At 43.1% G+C, this 20,217-nt stretch overlaps 1 protein-coding gene across 1 annotated transcript in view; it reads left to right on the plus strand.

Moving 5' to 3' along the window:
- LOC109847112 (lipoamide acyltransferase component of branched-chain alpha-keto acid dehydrogenase complex, mitochondrial) overlaps positions 1–11,810 on the plus strand; it is an 18,118-nt gene extending 6,308 nt beyond the window's left edge. The window contains exons 5-8 of the mRNA XM_020416356.1: positions 7,786–8,033; positions 9,218–9,306; positions 10,178–10,405; positions 11,440–11,810. Coding sequence (XP_020271945.1) covers positions 7,786–8,033; positions 9,218–9,306; positions 10,178–10,405; positions 11,440–11,553 — 679 coding nt within the window. The 3' untranslated portion in view covers positions 11,554–11,810. The remainder of the gene's footprint in view (positions 1–7,785; positions 8,034–9,217; positions 9,307–10,177; positions 10,406–11,439) is intronic.

Here is a 20,217-nt window from a genome sequence, read left to right on the forward strand (position 1 = left end):
AGCGGAGTGCTTGGGGAGTAGGGAGCAGAAGGGGTGCCAGGGAAGAGGTGGAGGTTCTTTTTGGGCATTCTATCGAACACCTTTCAAGCATCATCATCAACAGGTGTACAAGGACTGTACAAGGACTGTACAAGGACTTACTGTGAGTAGATTTAGGTTGAGGCGTGCATTGGAGCAGAAGCTTGGGTCGCCGGAGTTACAGGTGTCTGGTGAGTTGGCGGCGGCGGGCTTGGGAAGGTAGCGGGCGGCTCTAGGGTTTGGACGTGGGTGTTTTGCTATGAACTTCTAAGGTTTAGGGATTTGGGGTTTTGTAAGCAGCAGGGCTTTAGGCTCGGCGGCGAGAGGCCTCCAGCGGATTGGCAACAAGGGTTAGGGCATTGCGAGGTTAGTGACAACAAGGGTTATGTAGTGCCTGATGAGGTTTTGAGCAGAGGTCACAGGGGAGGTAGCATAGGGTTTACCTGGGGCAGGTTTGGTCTGCCGGGGATGAAGTGGCCGTTGGAGATATTGCCTAGGTTGAAGCCGTCGAGGGGAAGCGCGGAGAAACCCCTTGGCGGCCCCGAGATCAAGGAAGAAGGAAGATGTCTCTCAAGGATGAAGAAAATGGACGATGATAAGTATAGAGAGATTTGTGAAAACTTGATAATATTATTCCTTCTACTGAGGTGTCTAAATACACGAGAAAGTAGAGAAGTTCTAATAACCTGTGCGATGTAGGACTAAAATATAGCAAGATAATATAATCTAACTACATTATTTAACATGTTTGAGTATCTAGTTAAAAAACGAGCGCTTTTTTAATTTATAATCTACTCAATAAAATAAACATAAAAGTAGTATAAGGATTTTAGTTCTCATAATGTATGAATGAAAAACAATATTGATCTCATATAGATTATTTAAGTTTAATGTGTATGTATGTAATTGTCTCGCCGTATCCTAACTTTTTTAATTTTGCCGTGTCACGTATCTGTACCCATGTACATGTCCGCAATTGCACCCGTATTTGTGCAACCTAGCTTACAAGCAACAAAAGGACGTCCATAAAAAAGAGGTTTTCAAACTAGACGAATGACCTTGCCGTGCAATGGTACAAAAGTCAACGTTGCTCACATATTATGCCGAGATCCAAAAAAACAAAATAGGCATATAAAATGTTAAAAATCACCAAAGACGAGATCAATGTAGGCGCTAGAATAATGCTAAGATCAAGAGAACCAAGGGGTTTCTTAAAAAAACTTTGAATAACAATCTTTGGAATAAAAAGTTTTAACATAGCCAAAATCTCAATGAGAACTAATCTTGCTAAAATATGAGGGATTTGCTAAGCAGATCCACCAGCAGATTCATCATTTGCTTTCTTAATCATTGAAAAATTCAATGTTGTGCAAGAACTGAGACCTTATAGTGTGAACGAAGATCGAAGCTGCCTTGAAAATAGATGAATATAGTTTGTGAAATCGAGGTAAAAGTTGCCAAGGTCAGTGAAGTGAAGCCGAAAGCAAGATTGAAGCCGATAGATCTGAAAAAGATGAAAACTGAATCTACATTGATGTCGAAGCTGAGGTCAAAAAGATGTCAAGGTCGATGATGTTGAAGATGCAGATCTGAAGAAGATGCAACTGGAGTTCCAGTCATGTCGAAGTCACAAGGGGAAGATCAACAATGATGTTTGCGGCAAAACCCCCTTGGCGGGCCAAGACTCATATGCTAATACATTGAATCTAGTCAACATTATTAAAGACAACAAACAATATGAGGTATTCCAATACATTATTTAGGTCACACAGATAGGCATTTTGTTGCGCGCAGCGGAAATTTCGGCAGCACTTCGGCAGCACAACAAGAGAGTCAGATCGTAATAAGAATTCCCGTCTCACCAAGGAAACAAGAATCTGAAGCGAATATCTCAACAAAGTGAGATATCGGCTCTTCCTCTCATCAGTTCTAGGACTGACCTGTCGAGGGATCCTAAAAACTATTACAAATCACACAAATAGCAGTACAACTAATTTTTACATGGTTCGGCAAATTGCCTACGTCCACGGGGCAAGGAGGGGGGAGATCTACTAATAGAGGGAGAGAACACAACTAGGGTTTACAATCACTCACAATCTAAACCCTCAAACAAACTCTCAGATCCCTCACAATATCTCTCTACAAAAGCACAAAAGCCTACACACAAAAACTCCTCTTGAATTCTGTGTTTTTCTTCTGCTGCCGCAAAATAACCTCTGCTTGTTGCGCTTTTGTTCCGCAGCCGCCAGTCTTTTTCCGCAAAAGATTCCCCTCTGCCTGCTTTTCGTAAATCTCCAAGCTGAGAAAATAAATTCACAGCCGCAAAACCTGCACCCCGTTTTCTCCAGCACAAAACCCTAAACAAAATAACTAGGCTATATATAATTGATGGTATTCGGGTGGGCCTTAAATGAAAAACGTGTGCAGCCAACTCTTAACTCACGTGGGCGTGACTTCGGGTGTTCACGAGAGCACCTCACGCGGAAAGTGGCCCCCACTCACAATTCTCCACCTCGGTGAAGTTTTTTCAAAACTGAGCCGACACCAAAGCAACCAAATATCAACACGTCGGGAACCCGAACGAGAGTTCAAACAATCTCACCCCCATCAAAATCAACTAATCCAAAACCGGCTGCATTTGAAAGATTGCCTACGTATCCTCTTGCCCAAGGAATCAAGCCGAACGTAGTTCATCCAAATGGCCGCCAACGGCCTCAACAATCACGAATATGCAACAAGTTTCGACAATGATCAAACTTGTTGCTCGGAACCACCTTAGTGAGCATATCCACCGGATTATCCTTCGTGTGGACTTTCATAATCTCCACATCGCCATCTTCAAGAACATCTCGAACGAAGTGATAACGAACATCAATGTGCTTCGTCCGCGCATGAAAAACCTGATTCTTCGCCAAATAGATAGCACTCATGCTATCACAATGAATAGTGACGGACCTCTACGATATACCAAGTTCCTCCAAAAGTCCTCGAAGCCAAATAGCCTCTTTCACAGCCTTCGTAACTGTCATATACTCTGCCTCCGTCATAGACAAAACCACCGTAGACTGTAATGTGCATCTCCAACACACCGGCTCACGGATCAAAGTGAACACATATCCCGTCGTAGACCGGCGCTTATCCAAATCCCCGGCATAATCCGAATCAACATAACCAATGCATAGCTGCCCACCTGTAGTGTCCCGCTCATAAACTAAACCAACATTGAGCGTACCTCGAATGTACCTCAAAATCCATCTCACGGCTTCCCAATGACCCATTCCTGGATCATGCATGTATCTCGATACCATGCTCACCGCCTGTGACAAATCCGGTCTCGTACATACCATCGCGTACATCAAGCTCCCAATCGCACTCGCATATGGAATCTTCGACATTAACTCTCGATCTTCAACTGACTACGGTGAAAGACCAGCTGAAAGCTTCAAATGGGCTCCCAATGGTACACTAACTGGCTTCGTATCCATGCTAACATGGAATCGATGTAGAACCTTCTTCAAATAAGCCACCTGTGTCAAACAAATTCTGCCCTTCTTCTTGTCTCTGCCGATCTCCATCCCTAAAATGCGCTTCGCCTCACCCAAGTCCTTCATCTCAAACTCATTTGAAAGTTGAACTTTCAACTCATCTATAGCCGACCTGGAAGTAGAGGCAACCAACATGTCATCGATATAAAGCAACAAATAAATGTACGCACCTCCTTTCAACTTGCGAAAATATACGCAAGGATCAAACTGGCTCCGAGTGTACGAATGACCAATCATAAAACCATCAAATCGCCTATACCACTGTCGAGGAGACTGCTTCAAACCGTATAGCGATTTCTTTAATCTGCAAACCAACTTATCTTTCCCTGCAGCTCGGAATCCCAATGGCTGAGTCATATATATTTCTTCATCAAGATCACTACGAAGAAATACCGTCTTCACATCCAACTGATCTAATTTCAAACCATACTGTGCCACCAAAGCTAGCAGAATCCGAATCGAAGAGTGCTTCACCACCGGAGAGAAAACCTCATTATAGTCAATACCTTCTTCCTGTGCATAGCCCTTCGCAACCAACCTAGCTTTGAACCTCAATGGAGTGCCCTCAATGCCCTCCTTCTTTGTGTATACCCACTTGCAACCAATTGCTTTCCCTCCCTTTGGAAGCTCCACAAGCTCCCATGTATCGTTCTTATGAAGAGATTTCATCTCCTCCTGCATAGCCACCTGCCACGAATCAGCCTCCGAACTCTGCTCGGCCTCTCTGAAAGTAGTAGGTATCATCTCATCGATACTCTCCACCGGAAGTGCATACGCAACTATGTCGGCATACCGTGCTGGCATCTGTATGTTACTCCTCTGTCTCCGAGCCGTAATTGAATCCTGAACCTGAGCCGTCGGTTCCTGATCCTGCACATTTGTACTCGTATCCTCCGTGTCACCGTCATGCTCGTCTGGCGTCACCTCAGTCGGCACCTGCATGGATACTGTACCATCTGGACAATGTGGAGCTGCATCGATCTCCACCACCTGCGATATCTCCTCCGTCGGGTCGCTCTCCACCTGATGAGAGCTGGGAAGCTTCAAGATAGAAGCCTCATCGAATGTGACATCCCTACTCAGTACAATCTTTTTATCCACTGGATCCCAAAACTTATATCCCTTGACACCACGCTTGAATCCTACAAATATGGCATTCCTAGCTCGAGGTTCCAATTTATCAGTTCTAACATGATAATATGCAGGGCACTCAAATACCTTGAGCTGGTCATAATCGTGTGCTGGCTTTCCCGACCACATCTCCATAGGGGTTTTCCCCTCAATCGCAGATGAAGGCAGCGTATTAATGAGGTGGCTCGCATATGTAAGTGCCTCAACCCAAAAGATCTTTTCCAAACCATTCTGCGACAATAAGCATCGGATCTTCTCCAGTAAAGACCGATTTAATCTCTCTGCCACCCTATTTTGCTGCGGTGTATGACTAACTGTGAAGTGTCTCTCTATGCCCTCGTCTCGACATAGCTGCTGAAAGGGGTCAGAAGTATACTCATCACCGTTGTCGGATCGCAACGTCTTGATCTTTCTCCCAGTCTGCAGTTTCAATCTCTTCTTCCATTCCACAAACAAATCTAGGACTTCACTCTTCTTCGTCATGGTGTACACCCAACAACGCCTAGAATAGTCATCTACAAAAGTGACGAACGAATATCGACCATCAAGTGATGCAGTCTTGGTGGGACCCCAAACGTTTGTGTGCACGTAATCCAGGATGCCCCTCGTCTGATGAATGGCAGTCCCGAACTTCACCTTCGTCTTCTTGCCAAGAACACAGTGCTCACAGAACTCAATCTTCCCACTCTTGGCTCCCTTCAATATCCCCTGCTTGCATAATGCCTGCAGTGATTTTTTACCTGTGTGCCCCAACCTATAGTGCCAAAGTCTGCTCATGTTCGCTTCTGAAATAGCCGAAGCAACCTGGCCAATCTCGGTGCTTCCCTTCAGATAATACAAATTCCGATTGCGGACTCCCCTCATCACCACCAATGATCCCTTAGTAACCTTCGCTACAGCGTTTTCGAAAGCCACCTTGAATCCCTTCGCCTCCAAAGCTCCAACTGAGATAAGATTTTTCTTCAGTTGAGGAACAAATCTCACCTCCTTCAACTCACGGACTACTCCATCGTGCATCCTAATCCGCACGGTACCTATCCCACAAACGCCACAGGATTGATCATTTCCCATGACAACAACGCCCCCGTCGACTTTCTCAAAAGATGCAAACCAGTCTCGCCTAGGGGTCACAGGAAAGGTAGCGCCGGAATCAAGCATCCAATCTGATGCATCCACATGGTTCACCTCCGGAGTAATCAGTAGAGAAAAGCACGAATCATCGGAATCATCGCCTTTCGCAATATTCACCTCATTGGCCTTCGGACCCTTTTTCTTGCCATTCTCCTTCTCCTTGAGCTTCGGACAGTCTCTCTTCTAATGTCCCTGCTCCTTGCAGAATGCACATTGGTTCTTTGTTAATTGGTGGCGGCTTCTAGACTTTGACCTCCCTCTGTTACCACCTTTTGGATATGGGCTTCTGCCTCTCGTCGACAAGGCTTCGCCTGAAGTGCTAGCGCGGGAAGTCTCCTTGTCCTTCCTCCTCAAGTCGTAATTCGTCAAAGCGTTAGTCACTTCACTATTCAGCTCCTGTTCCAAACAGGACCTGATCACCCCACAAGCGTTCCTATTCATCTTCTCCCATATCGCCTTATCATATTTAGATGGCCTCTCCTGGACTATGATGGTCTCTTCCAAATTCTGAGCATTGAGCGCATCCTGTACGTCGCTCATCCACAAATCAAAGTTGATTTTGCCGTCATACTTCACCACACTAATCTTAGTGTTCTGAAAACCAACTTGTATTGTACTCGCCATCGATTTGCTGCTTTCACCTTCTTCTCCCATTGCAAACTAACTCCAAATTGTAGAGAAAGAACAAATTTGATAGAATTAGGAACCACCCAACTGAACCCTAGATTGGATTCCAAATAGATTTCCTAACCACACGAGGAAAGCGAAATCTCCAACGGCAACTCCTAATGCTATCTTCACCGAAGCCGAGAACTCCAAGAATTAAGCTTCACACAAGAATCTTCCTCCACCAAAAAACCCTAGATTTGAAATCTGGACTCTGATACCACTTGTTGCGCGCAGTGGAAATTTCGGCAGCACTTCGACAGTACAACAAGAGAGTCAGATCGCAAAAAGAATTCCTGTCTCACCAAGGAAATAAGAATCTGAAGCGAATATCTCAACAAAGTGAGATATCAGCTCTTCCTCTCATCAGTTCTAGGACTGACCTATCGAGGGATCCTAAAAGCTATTACAAATCACACAAATAGCAGTACAATCAATTTTTACGTGGTTCGCAAATTGCCTACGTCCACGGGGCAAGGAGGGGGGAGATCTACTAATAGAGGGAGAGAATACAACTAGGGTTTACAATCACTCACAATCTAAACCCTTAAACAAACTCTCAGATCCCTCACAATATCTCTCTACAAAAGCACAAAAGCCTACACACAAAAACTCCTCTTGAATTCTGTGTTTTTCTTCTGCCGCCGCAAAATAACCTCTGCTTGTTGCGCTTTTGTTCCGCAGCCGCCAGTCTTTTTCCGCAAAAGACTCCCCTCTGCCTGCTTTTCGTAAATCTCCAAGCTGAGAAAATAAATTCACAGCCGCAAAACCTGCACCCCGTTTTCTCCAGCACAAAACCCTAAACAAAATAACTAGGCTATATATAATTGATGGTATTCGGGTGGGCCTTAAATGAAAAACGTGTGCAGCCAGCTCTTAACTCACGTGGGCGTGACTTCGGGTGTTCACGAGAGCACCTCACGCGGAAAGTGGCCCCCACTCACATTTATGTACTTATTTTCTATGTTTGATATTAAGGTCACAAAGATAGGAATTTATGTACACATTTAGTCTTAATTGTTTTTCTTCTTCTGATTGGAGGTCTTAACAGTTGAGTTGATTGTTTTGTGAGAAATATGAAGTAGTAGGTTTTATGTTCTGAAGCTTTATAATGCTGATACTTCTTTTTGTAGTTTGTTTTCCCTTTGTTCCCCAATTTAGTACATGTCAAATTTGTTCTAACCCTACAAGAAAAGCATTTTCTCATTTTCCATGATACTATATTTTCTTCTTCATAACATAAAAAGTAATATGCTGCATCAATAGATGACTGAGGATTGTTTTTACATCTCAGAGGATTTCAGAGATCTATGGTTAAATTGATGACAATGGCTGCAAAAGTTCCGCATTTTCATTACTTGGAGGAGATAAATTGTGATGCACTTGTGAAGCTTAAGACAGCTTTTCAAAATGAGAACACTGATCCAGATGTGAAACACACTTTTCTTCCTTTCTTAATAAAGTCTCTTTCATTGGCATTGAAAAAATACCCACTGCTGAATAGCACCTTTAACGAGGAAACCACTGAAGTCATTCTTAAAGGTATGCTGGTGCTCTGTTTGTTAAGTTTACTGTCTTTACTCATGATCTTTTGTTAGCTTGCTTCTTATTTCTATTTCATGCTTGTTTGTAATTTAAGAATAACGTGCATACTATTATTAATGTCGGTGAATCTTTGAATTTTTTTTGGATATGAGGGAAACCTTGACAAGGCACTAGGATCCCAGGCCGAAGCCTGAGTTTGATCCTCGACCCCTACCAAGTAAACCCTGGGTGGACCAGGGACTTGGGGGTGTTTGCAGTATTACCACTACGTCCCCAAGCCACCTGTGTTTCCTGCAGTGGGTATGGAATCGTTGAAGTTAACACCTTACAAACTAGTGGTCGACTCCTCCTTGCAATTATATTCAAGTGTTGTGTTTTTTGACCAATTTTCACATTTGCTTCTCCTATATTTTTTGTTGATCTAGGGTAATGTGTAGAAATTTTGTATGCCCTTTCAGTTATTTTCGAGAAGACCTAAAAGATATGCATTTTTTTAGCATACAAGGTTCTCGTGTGGTGTAAATCTAGCTTCCACTATTAGTTACATATTTATTTTATAAAATTTGATTCATTAATCACGTTACACTTGTAGACTATACCTATTATCAAAGCTTTGGATCATTCATGTGATTGTCACCTTACACGACATATTTCTCGTCTATGATGTTTCCAACTACTTAAAGTGAAGTGATTTCATGCCATTTACTGTAGAAATGGGAGAAGTTTTCATGCTAAGATTAGTTGTTTTTTTTTCAATTTCTGATAAGTGTATTCATCACTGGAGAACTCGACTATCTATATGTTTCATAATTTCTTTGACAGATTAATTCCGCTTGTATTCCATCTATGTTTCATGCGAAACTCTTTTTCATACCCAATTGGCCTCAGTTTCACTTGTATTCCATCTAATATTTGTCCATTGAGTTCATATGCATCCTATAGACAACATAATTACTTTATTCTCTACGTAGGTGACGTCTAATTTAGCACCCCGTTCAACTAGGTTTTTACTGATAATGTTTAGTGGAAGTAGTACTTGCAGGATTACAACTTTTTTCTACGCTGGATGCTTTGGAAAATGCAGATACAAGCAACTTTGTGCATGCATTATTTAAATTCCATGTCTCTTTCTATGGTTTATTTTCCAGTTTTAAAATATATTTCTCTGGTTTATAATGTAGGATGCCATAATATTGGTGTTGCCATGGCTACATCATACGGTTTGGTAGTACCAAATATAAAGAAGGTTCAATCTCTCTCCATATTAGAGGTTAGATCTAACTTCAAACTTGTTTTCAATTGGGAATTAAATTTATTATATTTGAGCAGTCACTGATATACCTAATAAAAAATGTGTTCTTATAAACAGGACATATAATGGCTAGATGGATCAAACTTTAATCAGATAAACGATATTATATGATAAAGATCTAAAGCTTTCTGCCATTTTTGCTTGATATATGCTATTATATCTCTTCATAAGTCAAATTGTAATCTGATGAGCAATATCATATGATAAAAAACTAAAGCTTTATGCCATTTTTTCTTGAGAATATGCTACTACGTGTCCCTTCATAAGGTCTTGCAGTTTTCAGTAGGCTTTGAATACAGATATTGATCATTAGTTATGACTTTCACAGTCCTCTAGTCTGTCATTTTCTGTGTATTGATTACTTGTTATGTTGGTAGTAAATTCTGTAACTTTGATCTTATTAAAAATGAAACGAATAACTGTAGTTGGTATAGATGTAATTTCAGTTTGAGTATGTTTTCTGGAATTAGCTTGCTTTCAACATTCTATATTTTATCAACTACCATTATTTTGTGTTTATAATCTGTAAATGATACCTTTAGGTGCTAAATGTTCTTTATAGTTTGTAAATGGTAGTTTTAATTTGCCTGATACTGTATTTGCAGACTAGCAAACATCTCAATTTTCTTTCAACTGCGAAAACTAAGGTTACCTGATACTTGTTTACAAACAAAAGATATAGAGATAACATCACTAAAATGAGGGAATTTGTCTTTGTATTTTGATATAGATCATGACAACATGTGTTCCCATTTCTTTTACTTTTCCCCCTTTTCCCTTTATCACCGAAATGTAGGACTTTCTATTAATGCATGCTTTCTTTCATTAGATTACAAAGGAAATGTCTAGATTACATAAATTGGCATCAAACAACAAGCTAAGTACTGAAGATATTACTGGAGGAACAATAACATTGAGCAACATTGGGACCATTGGCGGCAAGTTTGGCTCACCAGTAATAAACCTACCTGAAGCAGCCATAATTGCAATTGGTCGGATGCAAAAACTTCCTCGTTTTCGAGATGACGGATCTATATATCCAGCTGCCATTACCAATGTAAGTTGTCAGTAGTTTTTTTTCATTATCATGATGTTAAGTTTGTCACACATAATAAACATGCAGATTTGATTACGGACAGTAAATTGCTAAGCAATCTATGGTTCAAATCTATAGTTGTTTTCTGATGCTCTGAACATCTGTTTATGAATTAATTAATGATCATTTGGGAAAGAAGAAAAATATTGAATGAACAAATCTACGCTATGGGTATCAATGGTAAATTGGTAATCATACGTTCAACATGACCATGCAACAAGCACCATTTTATTCTCAAGCTCAGTGTTACATGAATGGGGTAAATTTTACAAAACCCTTGAACTTAGAGTGTATTAAACATTCCTAAATTTTATAAATTACAGAAAACCTTGCTGAACATGTTTCACTAAAATACCATGATTGTATACCGTTAGTTTAGTTTACGTGACATATTTTGGATAATTTTGTCGTTATGTACTTTTTATTTCTACTGAGAGAGTTTTTCAGCTTAGGGTTAATAAATATTAATAAGAAAATATGAAACCTTCTATCCTTCACATCATCGCTGCTTATGACAATTTGGTTTTTATAGTTTTGAAAGTTAATGGAGTTTCCTCTAATTTATAAAGTTTAGGGGGCTTTGTGCAAACACCCCAAGGTTCAAGGGTTTTTTTTCCTGTCCGAAATCTACCCTTATACGTGGTTTCACTTCCTGATATATGGTAATTCGCATGTTTGCTATATCCACTCCCAAACAGTAACTTTGGGAGTTGGATTGCCGAAAATGCCCTTTTGGACTTGGCCTGGTTTGGTTTGGGAGAAGGGCAATTTAGTCCTCACACACCCCCAAAGTTACTGTTTGGGAGTGTGAATAGTTGGACCCGGTAATTCGGTTATCGTTCATGCTTCACTTCCATAAAGAAACATGTTTTTACCTCCCAAACCAAAATAATCACTCTCATTAATATGTTAACCTAATAATACGAGACTCCCATCAATCATGGGAAAATTCTACGAGCTTGTTCGCATTTGACCTCGACTTCCTCTTTCTTCAGGTTACCGTCGGAGCTGACCATAGAATTATTGACGGGGCAACAGTTGCAAAGTTCTGTAACGAGTGGAAGCTCCTAATAGAAAAGCCAGAGCTGCTCCTACTACACATGAGCTAGCTAGCTTCAGGCTCCAGAGGCAAAATGCTTCTTCTCTGAAATTAATTAATAGCTGAGAGATTTGTAGACGATGATCACTGCACACAACTATGTATCAATTATTCAGTTGATACAGTTGTTTAGTTATTATTGTGATTAATAAAGCTGGGCTTCTTTTCCTCCACGTAGTGTACTTCTCCTAATGTATGTATCAATTATTCAGTTGATACATTTGTTTACGTATTATGAACAAGAAAGTTGGGCTTCTTTTTCGCAAACGTACTTAACGCGTTCGATGGTTTTTGTGGATAGGATTTATCATGCTCATAATGAATTGCCTTCCTGTTCGAAAATATTAACTTCTCATAAAAAGCTGTGAACGTGAATGTGTGGGGACCAGTGGGGACCACACGTGAGCAAATTGTGACTGAGGTGAAAACCGTGAGGTGTTTTCGTGAACACCCAAAGACCCGAATTACCAGGCCCACCCGACAAGCCAAGCCTATATATATTATTCGTTTCCTAGGGCAATGTAGCGCAGGAGGTTTTGTTTTCTTTTGTGGCTGCGGAACAGAGGCGCAGAGCAGGAGTTTTTTTGGTTGTGTGGTAAATTCGCAGCAGGAGAAAATTGGCTTTGGGTGCAAAAGATAAAGCAACAGCTTTTGTTAGGGTTTGTGCATCCTTTTGTAGAGAGTTATTGTGAGGGATTTGAGAGTTTGTTTGAGGGTTTAGTTTGTGAGTGATTGTAAACCCTAGTTGTAATCTCTCCCTCTAATAGTAGATCTCCCCCCTCCTTGCCCCGTGGACGTAGGCAATTTGCCGAACCACGTAAAAATTGGTTGTACTACTTTTGTATGATTTGTAATAGCCTTTTAGGTTCCCTCGACGCGCAGTCCTAGAGCTGACGAGAGGAAGAGCTAATATCCCACTTTGATGGGATATTAGGCTTCAGATTCTTGTTCCCTTTGAGAAACAAGAATTCTTATTGCGACCTGACTCTCTTGTTGTGCTGTCGAAGTGCTGCCGAAATTTCCGCTGCGCGCAACAAGTGGTATCAGAGTCCAGATTTCAGATCTAGGGTGTTTTGGAGTTTGGTGGAGGAAGATTTTGTGTGAAGCTTGGTTCTTGGAGTTCTAGGCTTCGGTGGAGATAGCATTAGGAGTTACCGTTGGAGATTTCGCTTTCCTCGTGTGGATAGGAGATCTATTTGGAATCCGATCTAGGGTTCAGTTGGGTGGTTCCTAATTCTGTCAAATTTGTTCTTTCTCTACAACTTGGAGTTAGTTCGCAATGGGAGAAGAAGGTGAAAGCAGCAAATCGATGGCGAGTACATTACAAGTTGGTTTTCAGAACACTAAGATTAGTGTGGTGAAGTATGATGGTAAAATCAACTTTGGTTTGTGGATGAGCGACGTACAAGATGCGCTCAATGCCCAGAATTTGGAAGAGACCATCATGGTCCACGAGAGGCCACCTAAATATGAAGAGGCGGTATGGGAGAAGATGAATAGGAACGCTTGTGGGGTGATCAGGTCCTGTTTGGAACAGAAGTTGAAATATGATGTGATTGGGGTGACGTCTGCAATGAAGATGTGGGAAATTCTCAACAATAAGTATCTCACAAAGAGTGTTGAGAACAGGTTGCACTTGCTGCGAAGACTCTTCAGATTTCAGATGTCCAGAGACACCTCGATTTCAGATGTCCAGAGACACCTCGCTAGCGGCTCATGTGAACAACTACACTAAGTTGTTGTCGGACTTGACGAATGTTGATGAAAAGATATCGGATGAGTACAAGACGATTATTTTGTTGGGTTCCTTACCGGATGAGGAGTATGATACCTTCGTGCTCACTTTGTTGAACGGGAGATCTTCTATCAGCTATAGTGAAGTGACTAACGCATTGACGAACTACGATTTGAGGAGGAAGGATAAGGATACTTCCCGCGCTAGTACTTCAGGCGAGGCCTTGTCAACGAGAGGTAGAAGCTCATATCCAAAAGGTGGTAATAGAGGAAGGTCAAAGTCAAGAAGCCGCCACCAATTAGCAAAGAACCAATATGCATTCTGCAAGGAGCAGAGACATTGGAAGAGAGACTGTCCGAAGCTCAAGGGGAAGGAGAATGACAAGAATAAGGGCCTGAAGGCCAATGAGGTGAATATTGCGAAAGGCGATGATTCCGATGATTCGTGCTTTTCTCTACTGATTACTCCGGAGGTGAACCATGTGGATGCATCAGATTTGATGCTTGATTCCGGCGCTACTTTTCATGTGACCCCTAGGCGAGACTGGTTTGCATCTTTTGAGAAAGTCGACGGGGGCGTTGTTGTCATGGGAAATGATCAATCCTGTGGCATTTGTGGGATAGGTACCGTGCGGATTAGGATGCACGATGGAGTAGTCCGTGAGTTGAAGGAGGTGAGATTTGTTCCTCAACTGAAGAAAAATCTTATCTCAGTTGGAGCTTTGGAGGCGAAGGGATTCAAGGTAACTTTCGAAAACGCTGTAGCGAAGGTTACTAAGGGATCATTGGTGGTGATGAGGGGAGTCCGCAATCGGAATTTGTATTATCTGAAGGGAAGCACCGAGATTGGCCAGGTTGCTTCGGCTATTTCAGAAGCGGACATGAGCAGACTTTGGCACTATAGATTGGGGCACACAGGTGAAAAGTCACTGCAGGCATTGTGCAAGCAGGGGCTATTGAAGGGAGCCAAGAGTGGGAAGATTGAGTTCTGTGAGCACTGTGTTCTTGGCAAGAAGACGAAGGTGAAGTTCGGGACTGCCATTCATCAGACGAGGGGCATCCTGGACTACGTGCACACAGACGTTTGGGGTCCCACCAAGACTGCATCACTTGGTGGTAGACATTGGTTCGTCACTTTTGTAGATGACTATTCTAGGCGTTGTTGGGTGTACACCATGACGAAGAAGAGTGAAGTCCTAGATTTGTTTGTGGAGTGGAAGAAGAGATTGGAACTGCAGACTGGGAGAAAGATCAAGACGTTGCGATCCGACAACGGTGGTGAGTATACTTCTGACCCCTTTCAGCAGCTATGTCGAGACGAGGGCATAGAGAGACACTTCACAGTTAGTCATACACCGCAGCAAAATGGGGTGGCAGAGAGGTTGAATCGGTCTTTACTGGAGAAGATCCGATGCTTATTGTCGCAGAGTGGTTTGGAGAAGATCTTTTGGGCTGAGGCACTTACATATGCGAGCCACCTCATTAATAGGCTGCCTTCATCTGCGATTGAGGGGAAAACCCCTATGGAGATGTGGTCGGGAAAGCCAGCACATGACTATGACCAGCTCAAGGTATTCGGGTGCCTTGCATATTATCATGTTAGAACTGATAAATTGGAACCTCGAGCTAGGAAGGCCATATTTGTAGGATTCAAGCGTGGTGTCAAGGGATACAAGCTTTGGGATCCAGTGGATAAGAAGATTATGCTGAGTAGGGGTGTCACATTCGATGAGGCTTCTATCTTGAAGCTTCCCAGCTCTCATCAGGTGGAGAACGACCCGACGGAGGAGATATCATAGGTGGTGGAGATCGATGTAGCTCCACATTGTCCAGATAGTACAGTATCCATGCGGGTACCGACTGAGGTGACGCCAGGCGAGCACGACGGTGACACGGATGATACAAGTACAAATGTGCAGGATCAAGAACCGACGGCTCAGGTTCAGGATTCGATTGCGGCTCGGAGACAGAGGAGAGACATACAGATGCCAGCACGGTATGCCGACACAGTTGCGTATGCACTTCCGGTGGAGAGTATCGATGAGTTAGTGCCTACTACATTCAGAGAGGCCGAGCAGAGTTCGGAGGCTGATTCGTGGCTGGTGGCTATGCAGGAGGAGATGTAATCTCTTCATAAGAACGATACATGGGAGCTTATTGAGCTTCCAAAGGGGCAAAAGGCAATTGGTTGCAAGTGGGTATACACGAAGAAGGAGGGCATTGAGGGCACTCCATTGAGGTTCAAATCTAGGTTGGTTGCGAAGGGCTATGCACAAGAGGAAGGCATTGACTATAATGAGGTTTTCTCTCCGGTGGTGAAGCACTCTTCGATTCGGATTTTGCTAGCTTTGGTGGCACAGTATGGTTTGGAGTTAGATCAGTTGGATGTGAAGACGACATTTATTTATGGTGATCTTGATGAAGAAATATATATGACTCAGCCATTGGGATTCCGAGCTGCAGAGAAAGATAAGTTGGTTTGCAGATTAAAGAAATCGCTATACGGTTTGAAGCAGTCTCATTGACAGTGGTATAGACGATTTGATGGTTTTATGCTTGGTCATTCGTACACTCGGAGTCAGTTTGATCTTTGCGTATATTTTCACAAGTTGAAAGGAGGTGCGTACATTTATTTGTTGCTCTATGTCGATGACATGTTGGTTGCCTCTATTTCCAGGTCGGCTATATATGAGTTAAAAGTTTAACTTTCAAATGAGTTTGAGATGAAGGACTTGGGTGAGGCCAAACGCATTTTGGGAATGGAGATCGGCAGAGACAAGAAGAAGGGCATAATTTGTTTGACACAGGTGGCTTATTTGAAGAAGGTTCTACAGTGATTCCATGTTAGAATGGATACGAAGCCAGTTAGTGTACCATTGGGAGCCCATTTGAAGCTTTCAACTGGTCTTTCACCGAAGTCAGTTGAAGATAGAGAGTTGATGTCGAAGACTCCATATGCGAGTGCGGTTGGGAGCTTGATGTACGCAATGGTATGTACGAGGCCAGATTTATCACAGGCGGTAAGCATGGTATCGAGATACATGCACGATCCAGGAGTGGGTTATTGGGACGCCGTGAAATGGATTTTGAGGTACATTTGAGGTACGCTCAATGTTGGTTTAGTTTATGAGCGGGACACTACAGGTGGCCAGCTATGCATTGGCTATGTAGATTCGGATTATGCCGGGGATTTGGATAAGCGCCGGTCTACGACAGGGTATGTGTTCACTTTGACCCGTGCGCCGGTGTGTTGGAGATGCACCTTACAGTCGACGGTAGCTTTGTCTACGACGGAGGCAGAGGATATGGCAGTTACGGAGGCTGTGAAGGAGGCTATTTGGCTTCGAGGACTTTTGGAGGAACTTGGTATATCGCAAAGATCCGTCGCTATTCATTGTGATAGCATGAGTGCTATCTATTTGGCGAAGAATCATGTTTTTCATACGCGGACGAAGCACATTGACGTTCATTATCACTTCGTTCGGAATGTTCTTGAAGATGGCGATGTGGAGATTGTGAAGGTCCACACGAAGGATAATCTGGCGGATATGCTCACTAAGGTGGTTCCGAGCAACAAGTTTGGTCATTGTCGAAACTTGTTACATATTCGTGATTGTTGAGGCTGTTGGCGGCCATTTGGGTGAACTACGTTCGGCTTGATTCCTTGGGCAAGAGGATACGTAGGCAGTCTTTCAGATGCAGCCGGTTTGGATTAGTTGATTTTGATAGGGGTGAGATTGTTTGGACTCTCGTTCGGGTTCTCGACGTGTTGTGGATTGAGTTCGTACTGGTCACAACAAGTGGGACATTTGGTTGCTTTGGTGTCGGCTCAGTTTTGAGAAAACTTCACCGAGGTGGAGAATTGTGAACGTGAATGTGTGGGGACCAGTGGGGACCACACGTGAGCAAATTGTGACTGAGGTGAAAACCGTGAGGTGTTTTCGTGAACACCCAAAGACCCGAATTACCAGGCCCACCCGACAAGCCAAGCCTATATATATTATTCGTTTCCTAGGGCAATGTAGCGCAGGAGGTTTTGTTTTCTTTTGTGGCTGCGGAACAGAGGCGCAGAGCAGAAGTTTTTTTGGTTGTGTGGTAAATTCGCAGCAGGAGAAAATTGGCTTTGGGTGCAAAAGATAAAGCAGCAGCTTTTGTATGATTTGTAATAGCCTTTTAGGTTCCCTCGACGCGCAGTCCTAGAGCTGACGAGAGAAAGAGCTAATATCCCACTTTGATGGGATATTAGGCTTCAGATTCTTGTTCCCTTTGAGAAACAAGAATTCTTATTGCGACCTGACTCTCTTGTTGTGCTGCCGAAGTGCTGCCGAAATTTTCGCTGCGCGCAACAAGTGGTATCAGAGTCCAGATTTCAGATCTGGAATTCTTATTGCGATCTGACTCTCTTGTTGTGCTGCCGAAGTGCTGCCGAAATTTCCGCTGCGCGCAACAAGTGGTATCAGAGTCCAGATTTCAGATCTAGGGTGTTTTGGAGTTTGGTGGAGGAAGATTGTGTGTGAAGCTTGGTTCGTGGAGTTCTAGGCTTCGGTGGAGATAGCATTAGGAGTTACCGTTGGAGATTTCGCGTTCCTCGTGTGGATAGGAGATCTATTTGGAATCCGATCTAGGGTTCAGTTGGGTGGTTCCTAATTTCTATCAAATTTGTTCTTTCTCTACAATTTGGAGTTAGTTTGCAATGGGAGAAGAAGGTGAAAGCAGCAAATCGATGGCGAGTACAATACAAGTTGGTTTTCAGAACACTAAGATTAGTGTGGTAAAGTATGACGGCAAAATCAACTTTGGTTTGTGGATGAGCGACGTACAGGATGCGCTCAATGCTCAGAATTTGGAAGAGACCATCATGGTCCACGAAAGACCACCTAAATATGAAGAGGCGGTATGGGAGAAGATGAATAGGAACGCTTGTGGGGTGATCAGGTCCTGTTTGGAACAGAAGTTGAAATATGATGTGATTGGGGTGACGTCTGCAATGAAGATGTGGGAAATTCTCAACAATAAGTATCTCACAAAGAGTGTTGAGAACAGGTTGCACTTGCTGCGAAGACTCTTCAGATTTCAGATGTCCAGAGACACCTCGCTAGCGGCTCATGTGAACAACTACACTAAGTTGTTGTCGGACTTGGCGAATGTGGATGAGAAGATCACGGATGAGTATAAGGCTATTATTTTGTTGGGTTCCTTACCGGATGAGGAGTATGATACCTTCGTGCTCACTTTGTTGAACGGGAGATCTTCTATCAGCTATAGTGAAGTGACTAACGCATTGACGAACTACGATTTGAGGAGGAAGGATAAGGATACTTCCCGCGCTAGTACTTCAGGCGAGGCCTTGTCAACGAGAGGTAGAAGCTCGATTTGATGGTTTTATGCTTGGTCATTCGTACACTCGGAGCCAGTTTGATCCTTGCGTATATTTTCGCAAGTTGAAAGGAGGTGCGTATATTTATTTGTTGCTCTATGTCGATGACATGTTGGTTGCCTCTATTTCCAGGTCGGCTATAGATGAATTGAAAGTTCAGCTATCAAATGAGTTTGAGATGAAAGACTTGGGTGAGGCGAAGCGCATTCTAGGGATGGAGATCGGCAGAGACAAGAAGAAGGGCAGAATTTGTTTGACACAGGTGGCTTATTTGAAGAAGGTTCTACAGCGATTCCATGTTAGCATGGATACGAAGCCAGTTGGTGTACCTTTGGGAGCCCATTTGAAGCTTTCAGCTGGTCTTTCACCGAAGTCAGTTGAAGATCGTGAGTTGATGTCGAAGACTCCATATGCGAGCGCAGTTGGGAGCTTGATGTACGCGATGGTATGTACGAGACCAGATTTATTACAGGCAGTAAGCATGGTATCGAGATACATGCACGATCCAGGAGTGGGTCATTGGGATGCTGTGAAATGGATTTTGAGGTACATTCGAGGTACGCTCAATGTTGGTTTGGTTTATGAGCGGGACACTACAGGTGGGCAATTGTGCATTGGTTATGTTGATTCGGATTATGCCGGGGATTTGGATAAGCGCCGGTCTACGACGGGGTATGTGTTCACTTTGACCTGTGCGCCGGTGTGTTGGAGATGCACCTTACAGTCGACGGTGGCTTTGTCTACGACGGAGGCAGAGTATATGGCAGTTACGGAGGCTGTGAAGGAGGCTATTTGGCTTCGAGGACTTTTGGAAGAACTTGGTATATCGCAGCGATCCGTCACTATTCATTGTGATAGCATGAGTGCTATCTATTTGGCGAAGAATCATGTTTTTCATACGCGGACGAAGCACATTGACGTTCATTTTCACTTCGTTCGGAATGTTCTTGAAGATGGCGATGTGGAGATTGTGAAGGTCCACACGAAGGATAATCTGCGGATATGCTCGAGCAACAAGTTTGATCATTGTCGAAACTTGTTGCACATTCGTGATTGTTGAGGCCGTTGGCGGCTATTTGGGTGAACTACGTTCGGCTTGATTCCTTGGGCAAGAGGATACGTAGGCAGTCTTTCACGGTTTGGATTAGTTGATTTTGATAGGGGTGAGATTGTTTGGACTCTCGTTCGGGTTCTCGACGTGTTGTGGATTGAGTTCGTACTGGTCACAACAAGTGGGACATTTGGTTGCTTTGGTGTCGGCTCAGTTTTGAGAAAACTTCACCGAGGTGGAGAATTGTGAACGTGAATGTGTGGGGACCAGTGGGGACCACACGTGAGCAAATTGTGACTGAGGTGAAAACCGTGAGGTGTTTTCGTGAACACCCAAAGACCCGAATTACCAGGCCCACCCGACAAGCCAAGCCTATATATATTATTCGTTTCCTAGGGCAATGTAGCGCAGGAGGTTTTGTTTTCTTTTGTGGCTGCGGAACAGAGGCGCAGAGCAGAAGTTTTTTTGGTTGTGTGGTAAATTCGCAGCAGGAGAAAATTGGCTTTGGGTGC

The sequence above is a fragment of the Asparagus officinalis genome, chromosome 7, assembly GCF_001876935.1.
Source record: "Asparagus officinalis chromosome 7, Aspof.V1, whole genome shotgun sequence".
In the NCBI taxonomy this organism is placed as follows: Eukaryota; Viridiplantae; Streptophyta; class Magnoliopsida; order Asparagales; family Asparagaceae; genus Asparagus; species Asparagus officinalis.